General features: G+C 43.1%; 1 protein-coding gene across 4 annotated transcripts in view; it reads left to right on the plus strand.

Annotated features, from left to right (window-relative positions):
* The first annotated feature begins 361 nt into the window (after positions 1 to 361).
* B4GALT4 (beta-1,4-galactosyltransferase 4) overlaps positions 362 to 25727 on the plus strand; it is a 28047-nt gene continuing 2681 nt past the window's right edge. The window contains exons 1-6 of one of the 4 annotated variants that reach the window (XM_030956354.1): positions 381 to 811; positions 5354 to 5540; positions 13575 to 14055; positions 15666 to 15898; positions 19363 to 19550; positions 24739 to 24861. In XM_030956354.1, coding sequence (XP_030812214.1) covers positions 13788 to 14055; positions 15666 to 15898; positions 19363 to 19550; positions 24739 to 24861 — 812 coding nt within the window. In that variant the 5' untranslated portion in view covers positions 381 to 811; positions 5354 to 5540; positions 13575 to 13787. Of the gene's footprint in view, positions 812 to 5353; positions 5541 to 13574; positions 14056 to 15665; positions 15899 to 19362; positions 19551 to 24738; positions 24862 to 25727 lie in introns of all 4 variants that reach the window. The other 3 variants (XM_030956369.1, XM_030956376.1, XM_030956362.1) reach the window with 3 other exon arrangements.

Here is a 25727-nt window from a genome sequence, read left to right on the forward strand (position 1 = left end):
ACCAGCTATGCAAATGCTGTGATGCCCAAACTCTCGGAGCTCCCCCGCAGCTCCAAAAAAACCAAACCCCGGGCGGTTCAGCATTCCCGTAAATAGCGAGAGCTGGCAGAGTTCTGTCACCGCCACCAACGCCCCGGGCGTGCCGAGCCGCTGGCACCGTCCGAGCCGCGCCGACAGAGCCGTGCCTGCCGCGTTTGCTCGGGAAGCCCAAAGCAAACAAGCAGCTGCGGCCCGCCGGCCCGCTATTCCCGGGATGGCCCGGGCCCGGCAGCGGGAGCGGGAGCAGCCGCGGCGGGAGGGGCGCTGAGGGGAGCGCGGGAGGGGCGGCGCGGCGCCAGGGCGCCTGCGCGAGCGGGCCGGTGGGTGGCGGGCTGGGGGCCGCGGCGGGAGCGGGCCGTGGCACCGGGAGCGTGTCCGTGTCCCTGCGGCATCGGGAACCGCGCTGCGAGCGTGTCCGTGCCCCTGCGGCCCCGCGGGCAGTGGGAGGCGCGGGGCCCGTAAGTACGAGCTCCGTCTGTAGAGCGGGGGAGCGCGGTGAGGGGCTGCCCGTCCTGAGGGTGAGCGGTCCAACTGCGGGGGCGGGTGTGGAAATAGCGCTGGGGGTAACGAGTGTCCGGCTGGCGCTTGGTTTGGGATCGTCACCGAAAGGCGAAGGGTGTTCGTTTCATTGCACCTCCTCGGACTTGGAGCATCTGGTCTGTGGCCGAAACTGGGTCGTCTTGTGCAGCTTGGGACTTCCAGGGAGTCCGTGTGCGTGTGGGGAGCCCCTCATGGAGCATCACAGGCGGGAGTTGAGGCGGTGATCATGCAAGTAAGTCTACCGGGACATAATGTTCATCATAGCATAGCTTTACTGAAATAATTGGCAGTAGTTATATATTTAAAAATTACGTACTCCGTGGAAGTAGTTACTGTACTCGGGCTTGGGGATTGTAAGTTAGGAGGACGTCTGCATTGCACTGGTTTTTGCATTTTAAGTACAGCTTTGGATGGTATTGTGTTAAAGTAAATGCAGTACCGGATGTTATTTTCTCCATTTCACACGTGGAGACCGGAGAACAGCCAAGTGATGCTCTTCACTAAACATTTTCTCTGACAAGACATAAATGATTTCACTTGCTTCTCCTGATGTTAATTTGGAAGAGCCAAATGGTGATCAGTGGGCTTGAAAGGAGACGTAGACAAATTCACAGAAACTGTCATTTGACCAAAATACTCCAGGTGATGATGGAAGCAGCTACCTGAAAGGAGGTAGTAGCCAGGTGGGGTTTGGTCTCTTCTCCCAGGAAACCAGTGACAGGACAAGAAGACACAGTCTTATGCTGTGCCAGGGGAAGTTTAGGTTAGACATTATGAAGAAATCCTTCATAGAAAGAGTGAATGGGAATTGGAATGAGCTGCCAGGGAGGTGATGGAGTCACTGTCCCTGCAGGTGTTTAAAAACAGACTGGATGTGGCACTTAGTGCCATGGTTCAGTTGATAAGGTGGTGTTAGGTCATAGATTGGACTTGATGATCTCAAACATCTTTTCCAACCTAGCTAATTCTGTGATTCTGTGAAATGTTTTTGGAGGTGTTGAGGGGGAGCAGAAGTGGGGCTACTAGCATGAGTATTCAATAAGGTTTTAGTTCTGAATCATAATATAAATGCTTTTAAAGTAGAGCTCTGATAAGATTTGAAACCTTGCAGGCTTTAAGACTTTCACAGCATTTTGGTAGTAACAGTCAAAAAGGAGAATATGTGTATTCAGTTGTTACTAACGCTTGCTTGTCTCAAAGAGTTAACAATGAAATATCTCTGGTGGATTTAACATTTTTTCTACCCCTTCATTTAACAGCTGTGGAAGTTCCCAAGAGACAGCCGAGGCAGTTTACAAGACAGTTTTCAACAGAGAGGTTTAGAGAAAAGGAAGGTGAAAGTTTGATGTCTTTCAGATAGCTGCTATTAAAAGAACTCGGAGAAATAAACTTTGTGATCAGTTTGCAGTCCTCAAATATTTACAGTTTTTTCAGTAAAGTTGGTAGCTATGTGAGATGCTCTTTCTCTAAATACTTTTTTTCTTTGCCAACTCAGTGATGATTGTGTAGGTCTTCTGTTGTTAATTACAAACACTGATTAAATTTAGACTATGTAGAAGCGCAACTTTGGGGTTTTGTATTATTCTCTCTCACTGTTCAACCTGGATAATGTTTCATGAACCTTTCTTTAACAGTGTGAAGTATCACCTTTCATCCAAGATAATGTAACTGTGACTGAGTTTTCTTGATAAACATTTCCTTTAGGTATGATTGATCTTGCTTTTGATTTATGTGGGCATTTCCTTGTCATTTTTGTAAAAGCTGTGTTTCATTTTCACAAATATGTTTCAGTTAGAAGTAAGACATTTGCTACTCTTTAGTTTGAATTGGTATGTCCTTCTCTTTTAAATAATATGTAGGAGAAAATAGAAATTGGAGGGTGCTTGATTGCTTGCTTTTTGTGATATGATCTTAAGTCTAAGTTAGCTTTATGAGTTTGGTGAACTTGGTTTTTGTTAGTTTGAGGGAGGTGTGTGCCTTGAGATTCTGTAGCCTGGGTGAATGATGCAAGAATTTGGTTAAAAACCTTTTTTTTAATTTTTTTGCAAATACGTAGTTCAAAAGTCACCCAGCAGGTCTGCTCCTGGATAGCTGGTTTTTTTTGTGTCAGAGATTGGATATTTTGCCCTGCATACAAATGAGACCTTGCAAATATTGTAAAATGATGGGAGAGTGCTTCCTTCATTTTTTTCTTTATGAGTTCAACATATTTAGGGTGTTTTATAAGTATTTTGTCTTCTGTTTGAAGTGCTTTGGCACGCTTACAAGTAACATGCCTTACAGCTACAACTGTGTCATCTTGGTGTCCTGAGAGCAACAGCTGAGTAAATATTTATTTATCAGGCAGGGAATTGTGGGATAAAGTTGTCATGCATTATAATTCAGATAATCCTTTTAAACAGATACAGTGGTGATTGTAAATGTGTGCACTTACAAGTAATAGCAATGTATTTGGCTCTGATGTTGGTGGGGCATCATCAGCGCTAATCTTGTGGTTCCCCTCAGTCTTTAGTCCTGTAGTTGACTTCTGAGCTCTTGCATCTGATTTTTTGCATCAGTGAGATGGGAAGGGGTAAGACCTGCACAGTAGGTCCAAAAGGTTTAACAATATCCTGACTCTCAGGAGTATATTTTTCAAATTACTTCTGCAAGCATTTGATTAAAATTTCTTGTTGCAATGTTGTGCTAGTTTTGAGCTCCAAAATGTTGTTCTAGGCCACATCACTTCCAAGGGGTTTGAGTTAGAGCTCTTAAATTGTATGTTTGAAACTTTCCTACTGCATAAAAGTCCATCAGCAGATTGGTTGAAAACTGGCATAGGTGTAAATTGTGTTTTAACATGGAAGAAGTCCTGTACATTTAATAGCTTAACAAAGTCACGCTGTCTGTACAGCTTTTTGATGGATGTCTTTGCAGTAGGCCCTGAGAACTTATAATCCTTACTGGGATACAACTGCAAAAATAACAAAAAAGTAAATCTGTTCATGCCTAAGGAAACTTCAGCTGGAATGTCTTTGGTGCAGTTCTCGTGCTGAAGCACCTTCATGAGAAACAAAAAATATTCTTCATGAGAAACAAATAACTGTTCTTAGTTATGCTTTCATAATACATGTTCAACTCTATTAATTGTCTTTTTTTTTATTTTTACAACTTTGTTCATAGATACTTGTGAACTGAAAATTATAAATTTATTAAGAAGCCACAGGTCTACACTTCTTTTGTGCTGCTTTAGCTATCTGTGGTTGACACTTTCATTAAAAAAAATGTATTGTGAAGCTGAAATAAGAATATGTGGTATTGTAATATAATGGTTTTCTCAGGTGTTATTTTACTGTGCAGGAGAGAGTTGAGTGAGAAATTTGACCAGGAATGTGTTGAAGTGTTTTTGTAAAGGCCTCTGACATCTGTTGTCTGTACTGACTGATGCCACTCCACAAGGCCACAGCTGCCAGAGAAAGATAGAGTATTGCTGAGCTGACTGGTGACCTGAGCATTCCATTACACATGAGGTTCCTGTGTGATCATGTGTTTTTTCAGGATATTCCACTCATCTTGGACGGGAAGGTGTTTTTAAAAAGTGCTGTATTCCTTAAAAAATATTATTTGGTAAGCATTAGGGAGTGATGGGCTGTGCCAGAACTCTTTGCTGTATCCCTCACTCCGTCGCTTTGCTGGGCTCGGGCTGACAGTGCCGTGTCTTACAGTGAGGTCAGTGGCTCAGCTGTACTTGTGTAACAAGAGGGGCCATTCATTAATGTGATTCTTGGCCTGGAGACGCTAGATTGCATTTCCTAGCCTAGCACCAGGGTTCACTGTGCCTCAGGGAAGTGAAAACTGTGCTGCAGGATTGGAGTAGCACCCATTCATTTGCTGTGGCTGGGGAGAACTCTCTCACCTGAGTGTGCAGTAGTCGGTCTCATGTTGTAGCAGGAGATGCCTTGAAAGGAGCAGCAGCCTGTGGCATCCTGGCCTGGATCAGCAACAGTGTGCCCAGCAGGATTAGGGTAGTGATTGTCCCCCTGTACTCGGCACTGATGAGGCCACACCTTGAGTCCTGTATCCATTTCTGGGCCCCTCACTACAAGAAGGACATTGAGGTGCTGAAACAAGTCTGGACAAGGGCAGCAGAAGTGGTGAAGGGTCTGGAGCAAAAGTCCTGTGAGGAGCAGCTGAGTGAGCTGGGGCTGTTCAGCCAGGAGAAAAGAAGACTCAGGAGAGACCTGACCTCTCTTTAGAACTGCCTGAAAGGGTTGGTCTCTTGTCCCAAGTAACAATCAACAGGACAAGAGGAAAGAGCCTGAAGCTGCACCAGGGGAGGTTCAGATTGGATATTGGGAAACATTTCTTTATGAAAAGGATTGTCAAGCCCTGGAGCAGGCTGCCTTTTGAAGTGGTTGAGTCACTGTTTCTGGAAGTATTCCGAAGTCATGTAGATGTGGTGCTTAGGGACATGATTTAGTGGTGGGCTTGGCAATGCTGGGTTAGCAGGTGGACTCAATGATCACAGAGGTTTTTCCCAACCTAGATGATTCTATAATTCTGTGACCTGCATTCCTTGTCCCCCTGCACTGTTGTGAGTTGGGAAGTGGATAAGGTGGGAATGAATGATTGAAGTTGAGCCCGGGAAGAAGGAAGTGGAAGGGAAGTGTACTTTTTGCTTCTCACCATCCTACTCAATTTTTAATTGACAACAAATTAATTTTCCCCAGGTTGAGTCTGCCTTGTCAGTTGGTAAGTGACCTCTGAGTCTTTACCTCCCCCTCTTCTGTTCCAGAGTGGTAAAGTGAGACTCTAGCAGGTGGAAAATCAGGAACACACATTCAAAGGACAATGGACTTCACATATACCAGTGCTTAGAGACTGCTGCATTTGTCTGATGAATTCCCAGTGGAGACAGTTGCTCAGCTTATTGATCATAAACCAGAGCAGGCTGGAACACGGGAATAGCACTCCTTGTTCAGGTAATGTTGAGTGGAAGAACAATGGTGTCCCTGTTAGGGATATGCAAGATAATGAGACACTCCTATTTTCTTACCTGTCCTGCATGTCAGAATTAAAAATGTATGGAAAGTTCTTTCTCAGTGCTTTTTTGCTGTGATATTCTCTTTTTGTGTACTGGATTTATTGTATTTATCTGCCAAACCTTTCCTCAATTTACATTGTTGCAATCACTTCTTTGGTGATGCCCACACTCCTGGAGACAGTAAGTTGTGTAAGCTAAAATATCCGGGCTATTGCCCTGGTTTCAGCAGGGATAGGGTTAATTTTCTTCCTAGTAGCCAGTACAGTGGTGTGGTTTTTATTTAGTATGAGAATTCAGTTGATAACACAGGAATGTTTTGGTTGTTGCTGAGTAGTGTTTTCCCCAAGTCATGGACTTCTTAGTTTCCCATGTTCTGCCAGTGAAAATGTTGGAGCGGCACAAGAATTTGTGAGGGCACAGCCAGAATGGCTGACCCCAAGTGGCCGAAGGAATATTCCATACTGAAGGACATCGTGCTCAGTGCATCACCTGAGGGGTGGGCTGGCCAGGGACAGCTGCTCAGGGTCTGGATGGGCATTGGTGAGCAACTGCATCATGTGTGTTGTATATTCTAATTATCATTATTGCCACAGTTATTCTAATTATTATTTTCTTCTTTTTATGTCCTATTAAACAGTTTTTATCTCAGCCTGTGAGTTTTCTCACTTCTACTTTTCTGATTCTCTCCCCTGTCCCATTGTTGGTGCAGAGTTGAGGGAGTGGCTGTGTGGTGTTGAGTTGCCAGCTGGGGTTAAACCGCAGCAGTTATTTCCTGGTGTGTTAGGTATTCTTTTATCTTTTTTTTTTTTTTTTGGTTTTGTGATTCAGGGAGTTGGAGCTGCCAGTACCTTTGTTCTTTTATATTGAGTATCAAGCAATTATCAAGGAATAAAGGGTGTGGAGTCAGCACATCTGTGTATCTCTTTGTTTTCTTGACATAACTGAAGTATTTAGCTGGCAGTGGCTGTTACTGTAATCAGGCCCCACAAGTGCAACTTGGTCTGTTTCTTTTTAACTCATACGTTTCCCCTTTAAAATTGCCTGGTTCCAGGCAGTTTGTAGAATGTTACCTGTGGTTGCCTGGAAATATCTGTTATCATTCTCCTAAAATAACCATTCCCAGTCAACTGAAAGCTGAACTACTGTTTTTCTGCTGGTTGTCATATCAGGTTTTCTGACATTTTTCAGTGGGAAGTGTAGACAAAGGATTGCAGAAGGTTGCTAGAAATTCTGCTTGCTTCCTAATCCAGCTAGCTCTATTTTTTTATGAGAGCTTGTGCTGGTGCAGAGAAATTCTAGTTTGGGGACTGGACCAGAGAGAAAGATGAGATGGTGACAGCTGAGACCCAGACTGGTCTGGCTTTGTGACTGATCAGTTAAAACATGTGGTAGTGCTAAAGGTTCTTTCTGCAGTACTGAGTGTCTGAAAGGAGGAAGCTTTCCCCCAAAATTCTTGTGCAGTCCTGAAAATAGATAAGACCTTTGTGGCACAGAGGAGGTGCCACTGACTGGGGAAGTCTTGAAGTACCTTCCTGCTTGGAATGCATGTATTGCCCAAAGAGTTCAAACAGGTTTGAGTTACAAGAAATTTAACACTTGTCACGAGGCTGTACTTACACTTTCTCTCCCATCCTTTTCTGCAATCCACCTTACCCGTGTACCCTGTGTCTACTCAGGTCCTTGCAGTGCTGCATCCCTGGTAGTTTGAGGGAGCCCCAGATGGGTGAGATGACAAAGTGACACCTCTGTTTTGATCCAGCTGATTCTGTGGGGTTGCTGGAGGAGTTTTACAGCTCAGAGGGGTAGAAAAAGCCCCAGGGAGGGACAACCTAGTAATAGGTTGCTTTTCACGATAAAGCCAGGTAGTTTGCATAAAGTAGATGCTTTTCATAAAGTAGACAGTAGGGATTGTCATCAATGGGTCTGTCTAGGTGATAACAGAGAGGAGTGTAGTGGGAGCATTGGGACTTCTCCACAGATATGGGCAAGAGACTGGGCAGCCTGATGTGTGTAAGAAGAATGACATCTCTAATGTTTAAAATCTCCAAATGGAAAAGATGCCAAAAGGGCACTGGTAGATTGTGGTTTGCTTTTAGGAGCGAAGGCTTGAGCCTTTGTTTCTAATGGAAGGGTTTGTTGTGGGAATTATTTCTGTCTGGTATGCCCAAGTGCCGGTGTGCTGGTTTTGCCGTGCTAGGAGGAAAGGAGGGAGGCTGGCTGCCATCCCGAGCTCGTTCATGAGCTGAGGGAGGAGCATGTGGGACAGCACCACGGAGCCTCTTTGGCCTGAGGAAAAGTGGGATGTGTTGGCTCTTTTTTTTTTTTTCCCCTTTTAAATTTTTTTTCCCATACTGTGATATTGAGCTGATTTTTTCCTGCAGCCTGCGAGAGGTACCAGAGAGGTCTCTTTATGGTGTGGGGTTTCCTGGATAAAAAGTATCCGCTGCTTGTGAAGCGCTCTCCGTAGTTCTTGAGTGAGTGTTCCACGGGAAGGAGCGATGTGGCAGCAGCAGTGAGTGGTTTAATGATGCTTTCTTTATTTGGCTTGAAATTCTGAGAAGTAGAAAGAGAATTTGTTTGAGGATTCGATTTATCTTTTTTGTTTGTTTTCCTTTTGAAATAGCACCATTTCTCAGTGCAGTTGGTGGGCTTTAAATAGGAAGAGGTAACAGGATTATGAAAGTGTTGCGTAAAAGAAGTGTTAAAAGCTATTGGCTTAACGGCCGTAATAAGAAACGAACCTGTTGAAAAGAAGGAAATGCCTGTGAAAGGAGCAGGTATAGATTCTTGTAAAACTTGAAGACTTGAACTATCCTGCATAGAAAATCTGATGCTGTACAGTGATCTTTCTACCTTGCCAGTTGTCAGGAATTTTAATTCCTTCTTGGTGGATATTGTGAAGAAGACTGCTACACTTCTGATGTAGCCGGAGCTAACCCATTGCTGCTTTTGATTCTGGCCTAGATAAAATAACAAATAATTGTCTGTTTAGTACAGAACTGATTAAATGCAGTCCCAGGGAATTCTTTCATGCTTCGTTTCCTGCTTGAACTTATTACAGTTTTTAGAGTTAGGTTGAAGTGAATGCTCGTTGCTGCTGAACCTGTTCTGCTGCCTTTGGAATTTGTGCGTGAGCTTGATGACCTTGCAAGGGCTTCTAGAAAATCCTGCGTGGGAAATCTGTCCTTATTCAACCATGTGAAACAGGTAGTCAAAGTTGGTTTGTGTAAATTAAAAATTAATTTTCCTTTCGTCAGATGAAAATATCTTTCACCCCTACAGGGTGAATAGTTTTAAATGTGAACATATGAAAAGTAAAATTTAGGCACTGTGTTCTCACTGATTGTTTATACTGTTAAGCATAACTTTTTTTGGATAAGTAATCTAGGCTTTAGCATAATCATCATAATGACAGTTTTAATCTAAAAATGTATCAGGGAAAAATCACGGTTTGGAACATAATGAGTTTTTTTTATCAACTCCAGTTACTTACCAAATTTTGTTCATAAGGTTACTTTCCTTCACTTATATCTAGATCAGGGCTATGAGTTCTCAGTCTTCTAGCTGATACTGACTTTGTCTAGGAATTTTGCATCAATGAAAGCGAACAGCCTTTAGCCCAGTATTCCTGGGCATTTCTGAGCTTGGTAGTGCTACTGGCTTCAATCAGGAGGCAAATGCACAGGCTGACCCTGCAGCCCTTACATGGGGAACCAGCTTGTGCATGTGTTGCTTGCTCATTCTGTGCTTGCACAGTGTGTCAGACTCCAGTGCATGTGTATTTCTGCTGGGAAAACCCTGGATGAGTATAGATGGGTTCTGATCATCCTAGTTTGCTTCAGAAGTCTTGTCCATGCTGGAACCTTGCTTACTATTTTGGCCTACCTGGATGGAAAAGGGCAAGTTAGGGGTTCGTGTTTGTGCCATCACGCTCAAGGATGAGAACTGAACACCCCTGTTCCTGGAGGAGTCATACAGCTCTGTGTCCTGGATGGGTTCCTGCAGATAAATATCTTATGAGCAGTGCCAGGAACCTTCCAACAAGGAAGCAGGATTTGGCGTGTGATTCAAAACTAGTTGCAGCCTATAGAACTTGGCTTGTCAGACAAGCTGCAGAGCACAGGGACAGTTGTTGGTACAGATGTGGTTTTGGGGAAGGCAGAACATGCACTATTTTTGTGCCTCAACATGATCAGGGAGCTATTTAGAATTGTGTTACAGCATCTGTTTAGATACGAGTATATCTGCATGTAGATGGAGACCTTTCACCTTTTACGTCAGTTTTTTTAGAATTCCGACTTATGCCATATTTGCATAACTGTGGCTTTGTTCTGTTTAATTTTTTTCAATTATGCATTTTGAAATGGGTACTGTGGTGGTTTTGACCTTGTGGTCTGAAGGGCCGTTCCCTTCTAGCCAGCTGTAACTTTCTAAACTAGGTTTGGTTATGCTTCACTGAGATTTTTTTTGACAAGAAAGTTGCACTTTGTTTCCTATGAAAGTTTCTTTGGTCTGTTTTATGAAGGTCACACACAACTAGAGTCAGGTTTCAGAGCTATAAGAGTTTAGTTGCACCACAAGTGTTCTCCCACCCATGTTTAAGGGTTGGTCACCCTGAATTTTGAACTGCAGGAGAAAAAAGAACCATGTTTCCAGCTTCTGAGATACTATTGTTTCTAGCAAGATTTGTTCAGTATTGAATTTTTGTTTGCACATGGTATAATGTATGACTAGGTGGCCTTTTCTCACCACCACCCCCAACCAATGTATCAGCCATAATCCAGGGATATCAAAGATGAAAAGATGCGCTTCATTAACTACATAGGGAACAAAAGAAAGATGGGAAGTTGATCAGTGGGATGGGGGACTTGCTTGTTCAAGATGTGGAAAGGATGTAGCTGCTGAATATCTCTTCTGCCGCAGTTGTTACTGTCAAGACTACTAAGGCTGGAGTAGGTTTTGCATGACTATTCTAATCAGTATTTGATTAAGACTATTCCATTAATAATGATTTCATGTAATGTATTATAACTCTGCCTTTCATACTACTTCTCCAAGTATGGCTTTTTAGCAGCAGGCCCTGAGCTAACTTTTTCTTTAACAAGGTCCAAGCTCTGGTCTTCTTGTCCCTGGGTTAGCTGCCTGACTTGGCAACCAAGGTACTTCAGGCTTGCTGGTGAAAGATGACTTTTTGAACTGAAGAGTCCTTAGTGTGAAATGGTAACACAACACCCTCTAGAGGGGCAATGGCCAAGGGGTTTTTTTTTGTTTCTCTGACAGGCAGGTTCTTATTGAGGCTTAACTTCTTGCTTGTCCTTTTATTCTCCATTACTGTCCTCTTAAGTTCCCAAGTTCTCAGTCTTTGGCAGGAGTCATAAAAGTGACAGCTCTTCACTTCTTCATTCATAAGGGTACAGTTCTTCCACAGTTCTTCCTTCTCTGTTGATAGAATCAGGTTTGCCTTTCTGTGAATATGCCATTCTCATGTTTCAGACAAAAAAGCCAGGCAAACAACCTTTTAACCTCTGAAGTAATAATGGAAGGTAAATTGGTGTGTCAATTGATTCATCTGTGTTTTTCCATTTAAGGTACCAAAATACCTTTGTGTGTCTGCATTTTGAAATAAGTGCTGTATTCTCTGTAGATAACACCAAAAAATCAAACTGTAGGTTTCTGAAATGTGAATTATTGCCCCTCTGCATGAGAGTTGTGATGAGCTGAAGGTGACTGATGGTTGTGATCGTGTGTGCATATTTATGCTGCCCTGCTCAAGTGTATTTTAAGCAGGAGCAGCATTCTGTTGCTGCCATAGAAGCCAGTGGAGATGTGAGTTTAATTATTATGGGAATTTATTCACACTGACAGTAGAACAGTGTGAAGATTTGTCAAAGTAACGTGAACTTTTAGTAGCAACTACTTATAGAATCTTGCAAAGCTGACAAAGGAAATTCATATGTGTGAGATTTGGAATAGGAGTGGAGGAGAGTAGAAATAAGGTTGGTGCAGTAAGTTCATAGTTTATGTCCATAATTTTAACATCCTAGTACCTTAGCAATTTTACACCTGCATGCTCTTTCTGATATTTTAACAAAAACAACAAAATATTTCAGAAGCTACTTCTTCTGATTAATACTGACTGCCTCCTAGTTTTTCTTTGTGCTTTCCCACAGATAGTTAATTTTTAACTTTATTTATTAACAAAATAATTTCTTATGGGGGACAGCCCATTTGCACTAATCTGAGTACCAGTGGTGAGCAACAGTTTTAACTCTTTTTAAAGATCGTAGTCCATTTCTGGGAAAGTGGGAAGCTGTGAATATAATAAACACCTTTTGATAGTTGTTGGCTGCATGTAAAGTTCAGTTTGTTAACTTTCATGTTGTCCTTTTCAGCCCAGATTAATCTGGGGTGCACTTGGATTGGGTGATGGAGAAGGAAATTTCCTTGTGAGACCTTTGGTTTATTTTGGAGGAAACTACACCCTTTGGGGAAGTGCTTCACCTGACAAATACTGCATAGTAGCTTAAAGGCAGCAATTTAGATTATTCCATAGAAACTTATAGGTAGAGTTTAGATAAGCAAATTCTAAGGTCTTTGATTTATTAATTACAGGCTATTATTACCCACGAGGTCCACACTGCTCTCAGATGATTCATTGAGCTTATCACTGATTTCCTGTGAGCAACTATTGCAGGGTGTGAACTGGTGGGGAAGGGTGGACATTTTGTCTTTTATTGGAGTCCCTTTACTTAGAGCATTGCTATGTGTTGCATGTGAATGGGGAGAGCAGGTTGGCTATTCCATGAAGTGCCTGCCAGGAGGGACAGCAGCTGGTAATTCCCAGTGAACCCTAAAGGCTTGGGAGTTCATCATGGTAGTGCTGGGTCAGGCTCTCATATACATTCCCACGGATCAGCAAAATTCTCCAGAAGACACCAGGCCTAAACTAGTGGAAATGTGGAGTTACTGCACTCCTTGTGCCTGTGATATCTCTCCAGGGTCTCAATTACTTTGGAGACTGGTATAAAATAACCTTTTCCATGTTTTTATGTTTCTTCTCTTTGATCTAGCCTGTTTCATGTGCATTGTCTTTAATCATTGCCTTTGCTTCACTTAGCCTCAGTCCTTGTTCTTCTCAGAGGCTGCAGTTTTCTTGTGTGTTTTCTATATCAGACATCTCTTTCATTAAAATTTCATTCTTTCTTTGCTATGAAATGATAATAGCAGCCAAAAGAAGTAGAGTGGTAACTATAGTATGATGGCAGTGAAAGGCTGTATGAAAATGGAGCCCTTGAAAGAGGGCAGGAGGGGGAATAAAGGATTGGCTCCTCACACACATAACACCTTTGAAAAACTGAACCTTTCCCTTAAAAAGCAGGAAGATTTTCCTCCTTCAAGTGTGTGAGAGGAGGAATACTGGACAAAGACCCAAAAGGTGGTACTGACAGGCAGCAGATAAAGAACAATGATTTCTGATACCAGTCAGTGTTGTTTCACACTGCATTGTGCAGAGCAACGTAACATCAATAATACTGTCTTTCAGAAGAACACAGTTTATTTCTGCAGAGATTCATATGGTTGTCATTTTGGATGGACTGTACTCATAGCCAGCAGAATCTCTTGCTTTGCAGCTGTTTTTAATTTTGGTAGGAACAGAAGTAATAAAACCTGTGTATTGCCAGGCATTGTACACAGACGTAACATGGGATAGTGGTTGCACTTTCTGATCTGAAAAAAAAAAGAAAGATTGAGAGAGAAGAACAAAACAGGAAAGTGATTTGCATAAAATCATGCAGCTGGTTTATGGCTGAACAAAGACCAAAGATCATGGTCTTGGTTTTTGACCAGTTGTTCGTACTTGTTGTTCCTTTTGTGTATCGTCATAACCAGTTTTCATGGAATCTGTGAAGGTGTAGCAGTGGAGGTGATAGAAACTAATTTTCTCCTTCCTTTTTTCTTTTTTGTGGTGCAGGTTAAAGTCATATTTTGTGACATTTGAAGAGCAAACAATACTATGGCTCCATGAATTTCAAAACTGCAGGAAGTGTGGCAGCCCTCCCTACCTCCAGCTTTACTTCCCTACTGTGACGTTCTTACTGGGAGCTGTGGTTTCATCCCCGCTGGATATGCAGTGACCTGCCTCGGCATCAGAGCAGAGGAAGCTGTTTGTGGATCAGGGAAAGCCATGGCCTTGGGCTGGAATGTTTTTAACCTCTTCTATAAGTTCAAAGTGTTGGTGCTTGTCACTTTATTTGTGATGGTGCTATGGACCACATTCAGTTACTTAGTGGACACTAGACAGGAAATTCCTAAAGCTAAGAGCATGGTGGAGTTTTTCTGGAAGGTAACTCGCCTGGAGCACAGTCAAAAGGAAGAGAAGATTGAATCCACTGCAGATGTTCCCATGGTGGAGTCATTTCAGGATCCCTGCCCAGCTCTGTCTCCGCACCTGCGTAAGTGATGGTGTTTTCCTCTCCTCGCTGATGGGTTAATCTACTGCTAGTGCTGCTAACTGCCTAGCCATATTCCAGTTGGATTCCTTTCCTGTGAAACCAATACAACAAATTGCAGGAAGCACTCCTGGGTGAGGGAGTGTCTTGTGGCACCCAGTGCCCGTGCTGGGTCTGGCTGGGAGAGCAGCTGGTGCTGGGCTCTGCATTTGTTGATAAAACAGCTTTGGTAACACACCAGTAACTTGCCAACCCTGAACAGTGTTTGCAGTCTGGTGAGGCTTTGTCTCTGTCAGTCCTGGATCCCTAAAATCCAGTGGGATGGGCAGGAGGCTGGGAGTGAACACAGCCTGGACTGCTGACCCCAGCTGACTGCAGGGGTATTCCATAGCCTGTGACTGTGCCATTCATCATGCTCAACAGTAAAAGCTTGCAGAAAGGAGGAAGGAGGGATGTTCATGGTGGCAGCATTTGTCTTCCCAACAACTGCTGTATGTGCTGAAGCCCTTCCCTGGATGTGGCCAATGCTGCCTGCCAATGGGGATTAATGAAGGAATTTTTCTTTTTCCCTTGCTTACACATGCATCTTTTTATTTTTAAAAAAATTAAATTACTTTTTTCTTTTTTAAAAAAATTAAATTATTTTTGTCTTAACCACAAATGTTTTCATATTTCCTCAGTTTTTTGCCTTTTTATTATTAAATATACTTTTGTGTCTCTGTATTAACAATTGAAGGACTTCACAACTCTGTTAGAGTTGGCGCTAATTATGATGAAGGTTCAAATGGGTGACTCTTTTCCTGGTTTGGGCATTTTTATTATTCTACTTTCTTCTTGGCTTGGTACTGCTAGCAGCACCAGGCTCCTGCTTTGCATCAGTATCATGTCATTATCTTCATTATCAGTATCATGTCATTATCTTCTTTCTCTTCCTTATTGTGAACCTGATTAGGGATTTGTTTGGGAAGCTAAACTCTTCCTTCTTCCCTGATGTAGCACAAAAACCTTTGTCTCCCTGCACACCCTGACCCCAAGACACATTTGATTAAGCAAATGCAGCAGTGACTGCAGCCATCACAGTTGCCTGTATTGTACTTTTTCATGGGCTTGCTGAGTTCAGAGGAGCTGGGATTATAGCTCAGTGCAAGAGAAGGGTTGAAAATTGCATTTGGCTACAGAAAGCCTTGGTATGTTTTATCTTATTAATTTATAGCCTTAAGCCTGTTGTGCTTTTTTTGTGCTTTAGGTACCAATGACTTCTTACAGCCCCAGTTCTGTGTCTCTTTCCACTTTCTTCTCCTTTGCTTTGCCCTGGCAGTCATTCATGCCCAATTCTTCTGCAGTAGCTTAGATCTTCTCTTGGGTTTTTAAAAAATATTTTTATTTTATTGCTACTACTTCACAGTCAGTTTAAGCAACTAACATGCTTGACATCCTCTCCTTCTGCTGCCTGCATAGAATCCTTGTAGTGCTGCTTTTCTCTTGGTAGGGCAGGGAAGCCAGTTGGGGCTTGAACCTGGGTTTCTTACACTGGTTACACAGTGCCTCATAACGTGACTGGGCCAGCCACTGCCTGAAATGACTCAGGAAAGGTTCTTGTGCTTCTCTTACAGGAGGTGCCAACAAACTCTCCTTCAAACCATCTGTTACTCTGGAAGAGGTGCAAGAGGAGAACCCTCAGGTAGCCAAGGGCCGGTACCACCCTGTGGAGTGCTCAGCCCTGCAGCACGTGGCCATCCTTATCCCGCACCGCAACCGGGAGAAGCATCTGCTGTACCTCCTGCAGCACCTGCACCCCTTCCTGCAAAGGCAGCAGCTGGATTATGGCATCTATGTCATCCACCAGGTGAGGCAGCTGTGCAGGGCTGGTTGGGTGAGGGTGATGGCTGTGCCCTGCAGCCTGAGGAGAGGCTTCTGCTGCCTCTGCTGTCTGACATCAGTCCTCCAAGCCTGCTTCCAACAATTCTGCTTGCTGAGGGATCCATACTGCCTGCAGCCACCGCTGGTGGCATTCCTGGATCTCAGGGCTGGGGAGTATTGGCAGTGTTTTTAACTGGTGCTAATTTCTCAGTCTAAGTAACTTGGTGTTTCTGAGTTAGCATGCAAGGTAAGCATCTTTTGCACTGCTAATGCAACTGACTTCTCTTGCAGTATCCACAGACAGGCTGGCCTGTCTGTCTTCACATTTGGAGTCGTTTGGATAGAAGGCCCCAGTATGTCTGTAGCTCTTCTCTCCTGTCAGGCTCTTGTGCTTAGTAAGTTGTGTGTACTGTGTGGTTTTACTTTTGCTTTCTCAAACTAAACATGACAGCTGCTGCTTGTAGCTGCTTTATTTGCCCAGCAAGTGCAGTGGGAAGTAGTTGTCATGGAAGAGCACTTGGTTCTTGAAAGATTTATTAATTTCCTTATTTGCATTTTTTCTAGCAAGGCTGTTCCAGTGGCTAAAACTTAAGCAGACCTGTGCCACATTGTCTTTCATCAAGGTGCTTATGTTCTAATTGCATGTGCTAAAAGCATTATATATTTCTCTTTTGTAATATGTTGTCTTTTTCTTGATCTTCTGTTATATTTGCTTTCTTTTACTGTTGTTTACTTGGATAATCAATTGCACTTGTTTACTTACATGTTCTGCTTTGGCTCCAAAAAGTCATTTGAGACAGCTGAAGAAAAAGGTGATGATAAATTAATACAGTTTCTCTTCTCTCCTGATTAAAGAGCCTAGAGTCAATTAATCAGTATGAGACAGTGCTTTCTAGGTGAAAGCTTCCACTCTTATGCTTCTGCTCAGCTGAATGTCTCAGCAGAAGAGCAATAAAAGTCATGGCATGATATTTTTACTTGGAATGAATTGTTCTTTCATTGTTTAGAGTCATCATGTGGCCTCTAGAGTGGAAAAATGAGGGCTTTTTTTCTGCATTAATATGTACTATAATCATACATTTACTGGCTCATTCGAGCAGGAAGCAGTGGTTAGCAATAAATTACTGGGAGAATGGGCATATCTTTTTAATTTATTGAAATATGTGGAGAACTGCTGTTGTCATGTTAGCAAAAAGGAATACAAAAGTATGGAAGTTTTGTCTGATGAGCACAGCAGTGTCAAGTCTGAACTTGTTCTATCAGAGATTGTGCTTGGAAGGTTGGAAGCTTTCACATAACTTTTCCATGTAGATAGGCATGCCCAAAGACTGGAAAGTGGGTCTAACAAAACTCTTCTGGGACAAATCCATTTTCTCTCTTGATTTGTGGTGTCAGTATTTGTTCTAGGTCTCTTTTGAGGAAAGACAATACACACTCTACTTTGGAGGTAGATTAAATGGGCTTTTTGTATTTTTTTCTGTGAGCCACTGGAGGGCTTACTCCAGATTTCTTCCTTATGGGCTGCTTTTAACATCTGTAAAGTCATGCTCCTCTAAATGTGTGTATACATGAGTGCTGCACTCCAAACAATGTGAGTTTGTAATCCCTAAAGGGTGAATAATTTCTTTCCCAACAGAAGTTTGTCTTGTGGTCAGTGTTATTCTTCCATAGAAACAAAGGGAGGCAATTCTGTCCTCGATAAAAGATGAGTAAATTTTGCTGTTTGTTCATGGTCTGACATGGCAAAGTGCCCTTTCTGGAAAGCCATGTCTGCTGGCTGTTGTGGTAGCTTGCACTGATAAGGACAACAGAATTTAAGCAGATGGAAGAGGCTGTCCTGAGCTAAGCTGGGTTTGATACTCAACACAAATGATGGTCTCCAAATGTACCTTATCAGACATCTGATTTGTTCTGTGCACTCAATAACCTATGTTTTCATTCCCAGGAGGAGACTGTCTCATGGGTATTTTTATATATGGGACTTTTTAAGAAAAAAAAAGCACACAAAAAAAGCCCCATTCAGAAATGTGACATCTTGATTTTGAGTGAATTGGTATCTAAACTTTTTACTGGAAAATTTCCCTCCAGAGGATGGATGCAATTGATTATCCATCTTGTAATTTCTCAGAATGGGCACTGTATTGTATTTTTCAGACTGCAGGTATGGAGTCATAAATCCCATAAATCTTCTTCATTCTGGAGCAGATGGTTGTTTTAGTGAACAAATCCTACTTTAGAGCAAAGTGTTACTTTTTGGAACAATAAAACATGCTTTGTATACACAACAGCTTTTCCCTACAGCTCACCTTCTCTCAGCCTGGGGAGGCCAGCTTCTTTCTCATTTTCCATGGACCCTCTTTCTGTCCAGGCACCTTCTAGAAAATTTGCTAGAATTCCAAGCACTTCCTCTTGAAAACGCTTTTTTATATTATTATTCTTTCAAGTACACAGGTTCCTTGCTTAGGAAAATGACTGTCCTGTCTGTGTCTGGGAGGGCTGGGGTTGGCCCTCTGGCTCCCAAGTGGGAACTTGAGGCAAATCCTCACTTTGTCCTCAAGAGCAGAAAGCCTTCTGCAGACTGATACAGTGTGCAGCCAGGTAAAAAATGAAAATAGCAAGATAAGCACATGTCTTGCTTCACACTGAATGTTGACATGATAAGCTTACAGAACTGCCATGTGTGTGTGGATACACTCGCACCTCAGAGGTGAAGAATTAGATTTTTGAAAAGTGAATACTAAGTAACTTACAGCAGAAACAAACGATGAAGACAAGTTAAAAGGTGAAGCTCTGTGCTAGCAGCACATCCCCTGCAACAGCATCATCAGGTTATAGGTGGGAGGTAAAAATGAAGAGACCTGCTTTTCACTCCCACTCTGCCACATGTGTGAGCTGAGGAAATACAGAGAGCTCCTTCAGCATTGCTGTCCTCCAAGCTGAGGGGACAGGCATTAATAGTTCATGGCAAGGGCTCTGACCTCTAGAGACTAATTAGCATGGGATTAATATGGGGGTTTGGTTTGGTTTTGCTTTTTTAAAAAAGAACTTCCATGAGCCTTACTGATGCAGCTGTATGGAGCACCAGTTTCTAGACTGTACTGGTACCTCTTCTGTTCTGGAGCCTGATGGTAACTCCAGGACTGGGGCAGAAGGGTGGTTGAGCCATGGAGCAATCACACTTGTGGTGCCCAGCTAAGCACAGGCTTTCCTGGCCCTGGCTGGGTGCGGTTGTGATGAGTGGAGACTGGAGAAACACTTTGCACCGTTGGCCACTCAGGTGCTGTGCCCAGTGTGAGAGGGCACCCTGTGCAGTCACTGCTCCCGAGGTGCTGGAAAAGCCACACAGGTGTGGTTGCAAACCATGCAATCGGAACAAGTGCCCAGGAGCAGCTCTGGTTCAAAAGCTGTGGCACCTTCTTCAGAGTTGTTTTTTCCCATTCTTTTCCACAGGCTGGCAACACCAAATTTAATCGAGCCAAACTGCTGAATGTAGGATACCTAGAGGCCCTAAAGGAAGCAAACTGGGACTGTTTCATTTTCCATGATGTGGATCTGGTGCCAGAAAATGACTTTAACATTTACATGTGTGACACACAACCAAAGCACCTTGTAGTTGGCAGGAACAATACTGGATACAGGTAGGAAACCAGGAATATGGAAAGAATACCAACAGGGAAATGCCATGTTACTGATAATGTTCCTCTTCTGGTGGAGCTGTGTGCTGGTATCTACCCTTCCTCATGACACGAGGTTTCTGGTGGTAACACTTCACCTCTCTGGAGTACAGAACTGGACAGACACCTCTGCAGTCAGCCCTGTGGTCACCTGCACAAGTGATCATTGTCATTGTTCTGGTTTCTGGAGTTGAATTAAGGGGCATTTTGAGAGGAAAGTGATGTGCCTGAGGTTGTGCAGAGACCTTCTGGCAAAGCTAGATACACGTTTGCAAGTTTCCTGATCCTGGTATTTGTGGGTGTGATCCTACTGTAACAGAACTTGCCACTTGCTTCTGCTGTTGAAGAGGTAATATCTGATACTGAGAGCTCAAGTGTGGGAATTTGCCAAGGCATAGGGCTGTCCTTTAATTATTTGACCAACAGTGTATAACACAGGATCATTCTGATTTTTAAATGAGTCCCATAAGTGCTCATGTGATATAAATAGTTCAAGGTGAAAAGTCAAGTTCAGTCAACCTCAGAGAGAAAAGGCTCCTGAGCTTGGTGAATTTAATGACTAAAAGTGTTTTCACTGAACTTGTTTCTTTCAAGATTCAGTTCATGTCACATCACTCTAAATATTGATTAGAATTGGGCTTTTCAAAAGCTGATTTCAAAGTACTTTGAAGTAAAGCTCTGCTTTGCTTCTGCATTTCCTTTGTTAAATATATGAGAAAGACGTGGGATGTGCCAATACTGACACAGAATAATATTCATGTTCCAGTCATTTAGTGAAAACTGGAACAAGTACATATGTAGTAGAGTTGTGACAGGCTTTTGGAGCACTTGCAGAGCCTTGCAGAGTATTCCACTAGAATGCTGGTGGCTTGAATTTGATAATTCAACTTGAATTGATAAGTAATACTTTTTCTGTGTCGGTGCCTGTGTTTTTGCATCCATGAAGTGGGGTTAATAATGCTCTGCTTCCAAGGCATGTCTGAAGGAATTCAAATTCTGAACTCAAGAATGACACTTGAACTGAGCTGATACCACAGGTTGATACCAATCCTAGTTGGGTGACCTCAGTGTTTTGCTGCAGCTGAGGTGAGCATACTGAGACTTGTTGCCCAGATGAGGTAGAGAAAACTGAACCCATCCACGTTCTGTATTAACACAAAATGGCCTGGGCAGAAATGTGGGTTGGTTTGTGTTTTGTGGGACTTTTTTAATGTTGGTTTTGGGGCGTTTTTTAGGGGAGGTGGTGGGTTCTTTTTTTGTTTGTTTGTCTGTTTTTTGGTTTTGAGGTTTTATTAATTTCCTGGTGTGGAGTGGGGGGAATTATTTTTCTTCCAGGGCGCTATATTCTATTGTGATGCAGTGTGCAGTAATCCCAGCAGCCATGTGCCTTTGGAGATCCAGTGCCTTATCTTTAGCTACATAAACTACAACTCAGTTTTGGATTCTTTTAGACAGAAGACTAATATATTAAAGTTTTGAAGATAAGGTTGGGAAAACTCTTCTATTTTAATTAAGGTTTTTCCTTGAGACTAGCGCAACATCTTTTCCTCCTGACCATTCCTATTATATGTATTCTTCAGTCCAACTTTAAGAATTCCAAAGAAGCTGATGTTCTCTTGTCCTCAGGGAAGGGGTGGTTACAGGGGTTGTTACAGAGATGCATTTTTGCAGGTGATGTCAGCTGGGACCAAGTTATGCCTGGGCCCTGCCAGTTCTGTGCTGCCTGAGGAGGGTTGAGTGGGCAGCACTGTCCTGGTTAAAGGATCACAGAATGGATGGGGTTGAAAGGGACCTCTGGGAATCATCCAGTCCAACTCCTCTGCCAAGGCAGGGTCAGCTAGAGCAGGTGACACAAGAGCTCACCCAGGTGGGTTTGGAATGTCTTCAGAGAGGGAGGGTCCACAACCTCCCTAAGCAGCCTGTTCTAGTGCTCTGCCACCCTCCATGGAAAGAAGTTCTTCCTCATGTTGAGGTGGAACTTTCTGTGCTTTAGTTTATGGCCTTGTTTTTCATCCTGTCACTGGAAACCATTCAAGGGTCTGGCAGCATCCCCTTGACACTCACTTTGCAGATGTTTATTTGCATTCATGAAATCCCCTCTCAGTCTTCTGTTCTCCAGATTAAACAGGCCTAGCTCTCACAGCCTCTTCTTATAAGAGAGATGCTCCAGACCCCTCACCATCCTTGTGGCCTCTGCTGGACCCTCTCCAGCAGTTCCTTGTCTTTCTTGAACTGTGGAGACCAGAACTGAACACAGCACTCCAGACGTGGCCTCTAGGGCTGAGCAGGGGAGGAGAATCCTCCCCTCGTCCTGCTGGCCCCACTTCTCCCAGTGCACCCCAACTCTGGCTCCTTTGGTGTCTGCCTCTGTGTGGTGGTGTTGACAGGGGTCCCAGGAAGAGGGAAGAGATGACGATCTGACTCCATGTTTCAGAAGGCTTGATTTATTATTTTATGATATATATATTATATTAAAACTATACTAAAAGAATAGAAGAAAGGATTTCATTAGAAGGCTAGCAAGGAATAGAAAAATAATGGAATGAGGATAAAATCTTGTGTCTCTCAGACAGTCTGAGACAGCTGGACTGTGATTGGCCATTAATTAGAAATAACCACATGAGACCAATCACAGATGCACCTGTTGCATTCCACAGCAGCAGATAACCACTGTTTACATTTTGTTCCTGAGGCCTCTCAGCTTCTCAGGAGAAAAAATCCTAAGGAAAGGATTTTTCATAAAATGTGTCTGTGACACCTCTGCAGTGGTGCAGGAGAATTACAGGGTGAATAAGTGAGCACTGGGGTGTGTATATGGGTGTGTGCATGGGAAGCATTCCCAAACAGTCAGGCTGCTGGAATGGGATGTGGTCTTGTTGGGGACTGTCCTGAAAGCAGGGCTAGGGAGGGCTCTGCCTGCTCTTCCTGTTTGTGGGACCACCTTGCTGTCCATTCCATTTGTTTACTGCATTCCTCTGGAGTATCCATAGCAGAAGTCTCAAGGTAGTAATGTGCAATTAAAACTTGATGGAACTTCCTCTACTGTGTGGCTTGTCTCCTCTGGGGGGGATGATAAAGGAAAGAGAACAAATCTGCTCACAAGTCAGGCCTGACCAACCTGATAGCCTTCTCTGATTTGACTGCCTTGGATGAGGGTGTAGTAGTGGATAATGTTTATCTTAGGAAGGCTTTCAGCACTGTCTCCATAATGGCCCCACTGACCAAGTGATGTAGTATGGATTGGTAAGTGGACAGTGACATGGGCTAAAACTGCCAGAACTGCTGGGCTCAAAGGGCTCTTATCAGTAGAGCAAAGTCCAGCTGGAGGCCAGTCACTGGTAGTGGTTTACAGCAGAGTTTGGTACTGGGGCTGGTACTAGTTAGTCTTCATCATAACCTGGAAGATGGGGCAGATTGCACCCTCAGCAGGTTTTCAGAGGACAGAAATCTCACAGGGCTGGTTTATGTAGCAGGGCCTTTGTCAGGCTGGAGAATGTGGCCAGCAGGAATCTGAACAGAGAAGTTCAACAAAGGGAAATGAAGTGTGTTGCACCTGGAGAGAAGTAACTCTGTGCACCAGTAGCTGCTGGAGGCCAACTGTCTGGAAAGCAGCTTTACCAGAAAGGACCTTGGGCCAGCAGTGTGCCCTTGTGACAAAGGCCAGTGGCATCTTGGGGGGGAGTTATCAGCAGGTTTTGGGGACGGGTCTGTTCCTTTCTACTCAGCACCATGGAAAAAATACCTGCAGTACTGTGCCCAGTTCTGGGACACACTGGAGCAAGTCCAGAGGAGAGCCTGAGAATTAAGGGAATGCAGCATCTGACATGTGAGGGAGGCTGAGGGTGCTGGGGCTGTTTAGCAGACAGAAGGCAGAGGGGGATCTTGGAAATGTGTATACATATCTGATGGAAGGGAGTAGAGACTCTGGAGCCAGACCCTTCTCAGTGAAAGGCAAGCGGTAATAGGCGCAAACTGAAATACAGGAAATTCCACTTAAATATATGAAAAAGTTTTTTTTTTACTGTGAGGATTGTCAAACACTGGAACAGGCTTCCCAGACAAATTGTGGAATCTCCATCCTTGGAGATGCTCAGAATCTAACTGAACGTGTTCCTCAGCAAGTTGCTCTAGCAGACCCTGCTCTGAGCAGAGGGGTTGGATTATGCGATCTCCAGGGTCCCTTTGTACACAAATTCACAATTCCTCTGTGATGTACACAATTCTTCTGTGATGCTGTGAGCAAAAATCAGCCAGGAAAAGCAGTCTTGAGGGAGGTTGTATTGAGGGTCTTGTGTTGATTTATTTTCTCCTTTGGTGTTTTTAAAATTATATTAATGGTAAGCCAGAAATAATAATAAGCACTGTCTGGCATGTCCAATGCCATAATGTGTACTTACATATAATAATTTGTTCATCTGTTTAGATTCACATACAAATGCAATCTGTAGCCATGTGCCATCACCTCTGAATGGGCTGGGGCAGGATAATAGACGCTGTGTTGTAATGTTCCCTTAAGGGCCAAGACAGAGGGCATTGTAGAAAACAATTAGCAGAATGGCCTAAGGCGGCAAATAAACATGATATGTAAACATCTTGTAAAAGTAGATGCATTTTTCAGGATGACGAAGGTAAAAGTTAGAAATTAATCTCCTTTACAGCTGAGCTCCATTGCATTGGGTTACTAAGTAACTTGCACTGTACTTTACCTTGGAATTTTTATGGCACAGTAGCACATGTGCCCTTGCCTGTGAGCTGATTTCTTTCCAAGTTTTTCAGATTCAGCTCTAAGATAATCAATGGCTCACTGTTGTTATTGCAGAGCTTCCACTGTATTAGTGCATAGCTGTGTTGCTGTTCTATACCTTAGAGTCTCTGAAATGAAGTACCTGCTTGGCTGGCAGGGGAATTGTGTAAAAAGAGAGAAGCTTCTGAATAAGACTCTGTTCTCTCAGTTGGAGAGGTAATTTTTTCTGGCCTAAAGCAAATCACCATCTTTTTGTGAAAAGAGGAAGAGAACAGGACCAGCTTTTAAAGATCTGTGCACCCTTAACTCTGTGAAAGACAAGTCTAGATCTGGAGTTATCAGGGTAATGTTTTCATTGTTGATAGAATTTGACTTTTAATTTTTCGTTCTCTCTTCTTGTACATCTAGGTTACGGTACCGGGGATATTTTGGAGGTGTAACTGCTCTTACAAGAGATCAGTTTTCCAAAGTGAATGGATTCTCTAACAACTACTGGGGTTGGGGTGGAGAAGATGATGACCTTCGAATCAGGTAAACAATGAGGAACTAGTTTTAAGAAATTTTAAAAATTGGCCCAACTTTGCACTAAGCCTCCAAGAGCAAAACACCCCAGGGGCCTTCATTCAGAACAGCATTGAAGAGTATTGCAGTGGAGATGTGAAGTCCAAGATGCAGTTCTGTGAGCAGTCTTCTCTTTGCAAGGGTTAGGTATGTCCAATGCCTAATCCTCTTCCTCATGGCACTTTTGGCTGGGTGTGGGTTAAGTTATTTGGTTGGTCTGGTTTGGTTTTGTTTCAGACACACAGCATTTGTATTCTTGCTTGGAAATTGGTTATAATTGAAGTCTGGAGTGTGGTTTGCCAGAGATGCACAAATGTATGGAGTTCCAGTGCTTTGCTAGAATGTGGGAGTGTTTTGGTGGGACTGGGTGGTTTGCATTCATTGACTACTGGATTTACTCCAAGTAGGGCTTAGTTTGTATTTGTGTAGTGTTGGTTATAGTGAAGATAGCAAATAACTTGAATTTTAGAAAGGCTACGTATGCATGCATATGCCCTTTGCTCTTGTGAAAACTCATTTTGCAGATGTGCCTGTCAAAGTAGGAGAAACCTGTTGGCTGGAGAGGTTTAGTGGGACAAAGAAATCAACCAAACTTTTATGTTGAACTTGTGCCCTTTGCCTAGGAATAAACCTCTAACCCTGCATTGCTATTAGTAAATGGAGAAAAAACCACAAGCAAACAGCAGATAAGATCTCACAACTCCACAAGCTGTGCTGGCAGAGCCTATCGGTTTGTAACTCGGTTTATACTCTGTCATTTTTAAGTTCTTATCCTTTTCAGTTGCTTAAATATGTGAACATTTCAGGGACCTAAAATTTATATCTATCCCTGGTGA

The sequence above is a fragment of the Camarhynchus parvulus genome, chromosome 1, assembly GCF_901933205.1.
Source record: "Camarhynchus parvulus chromosome 1, STF_HiC, whole genome shotgun sequence".
Lineage (NCBI taxonomy): Eukaryota > Metazoa > Chordata > Aves > Passeriformes > Thraupidae > Camarhynchus > Camarhynchus parvulus.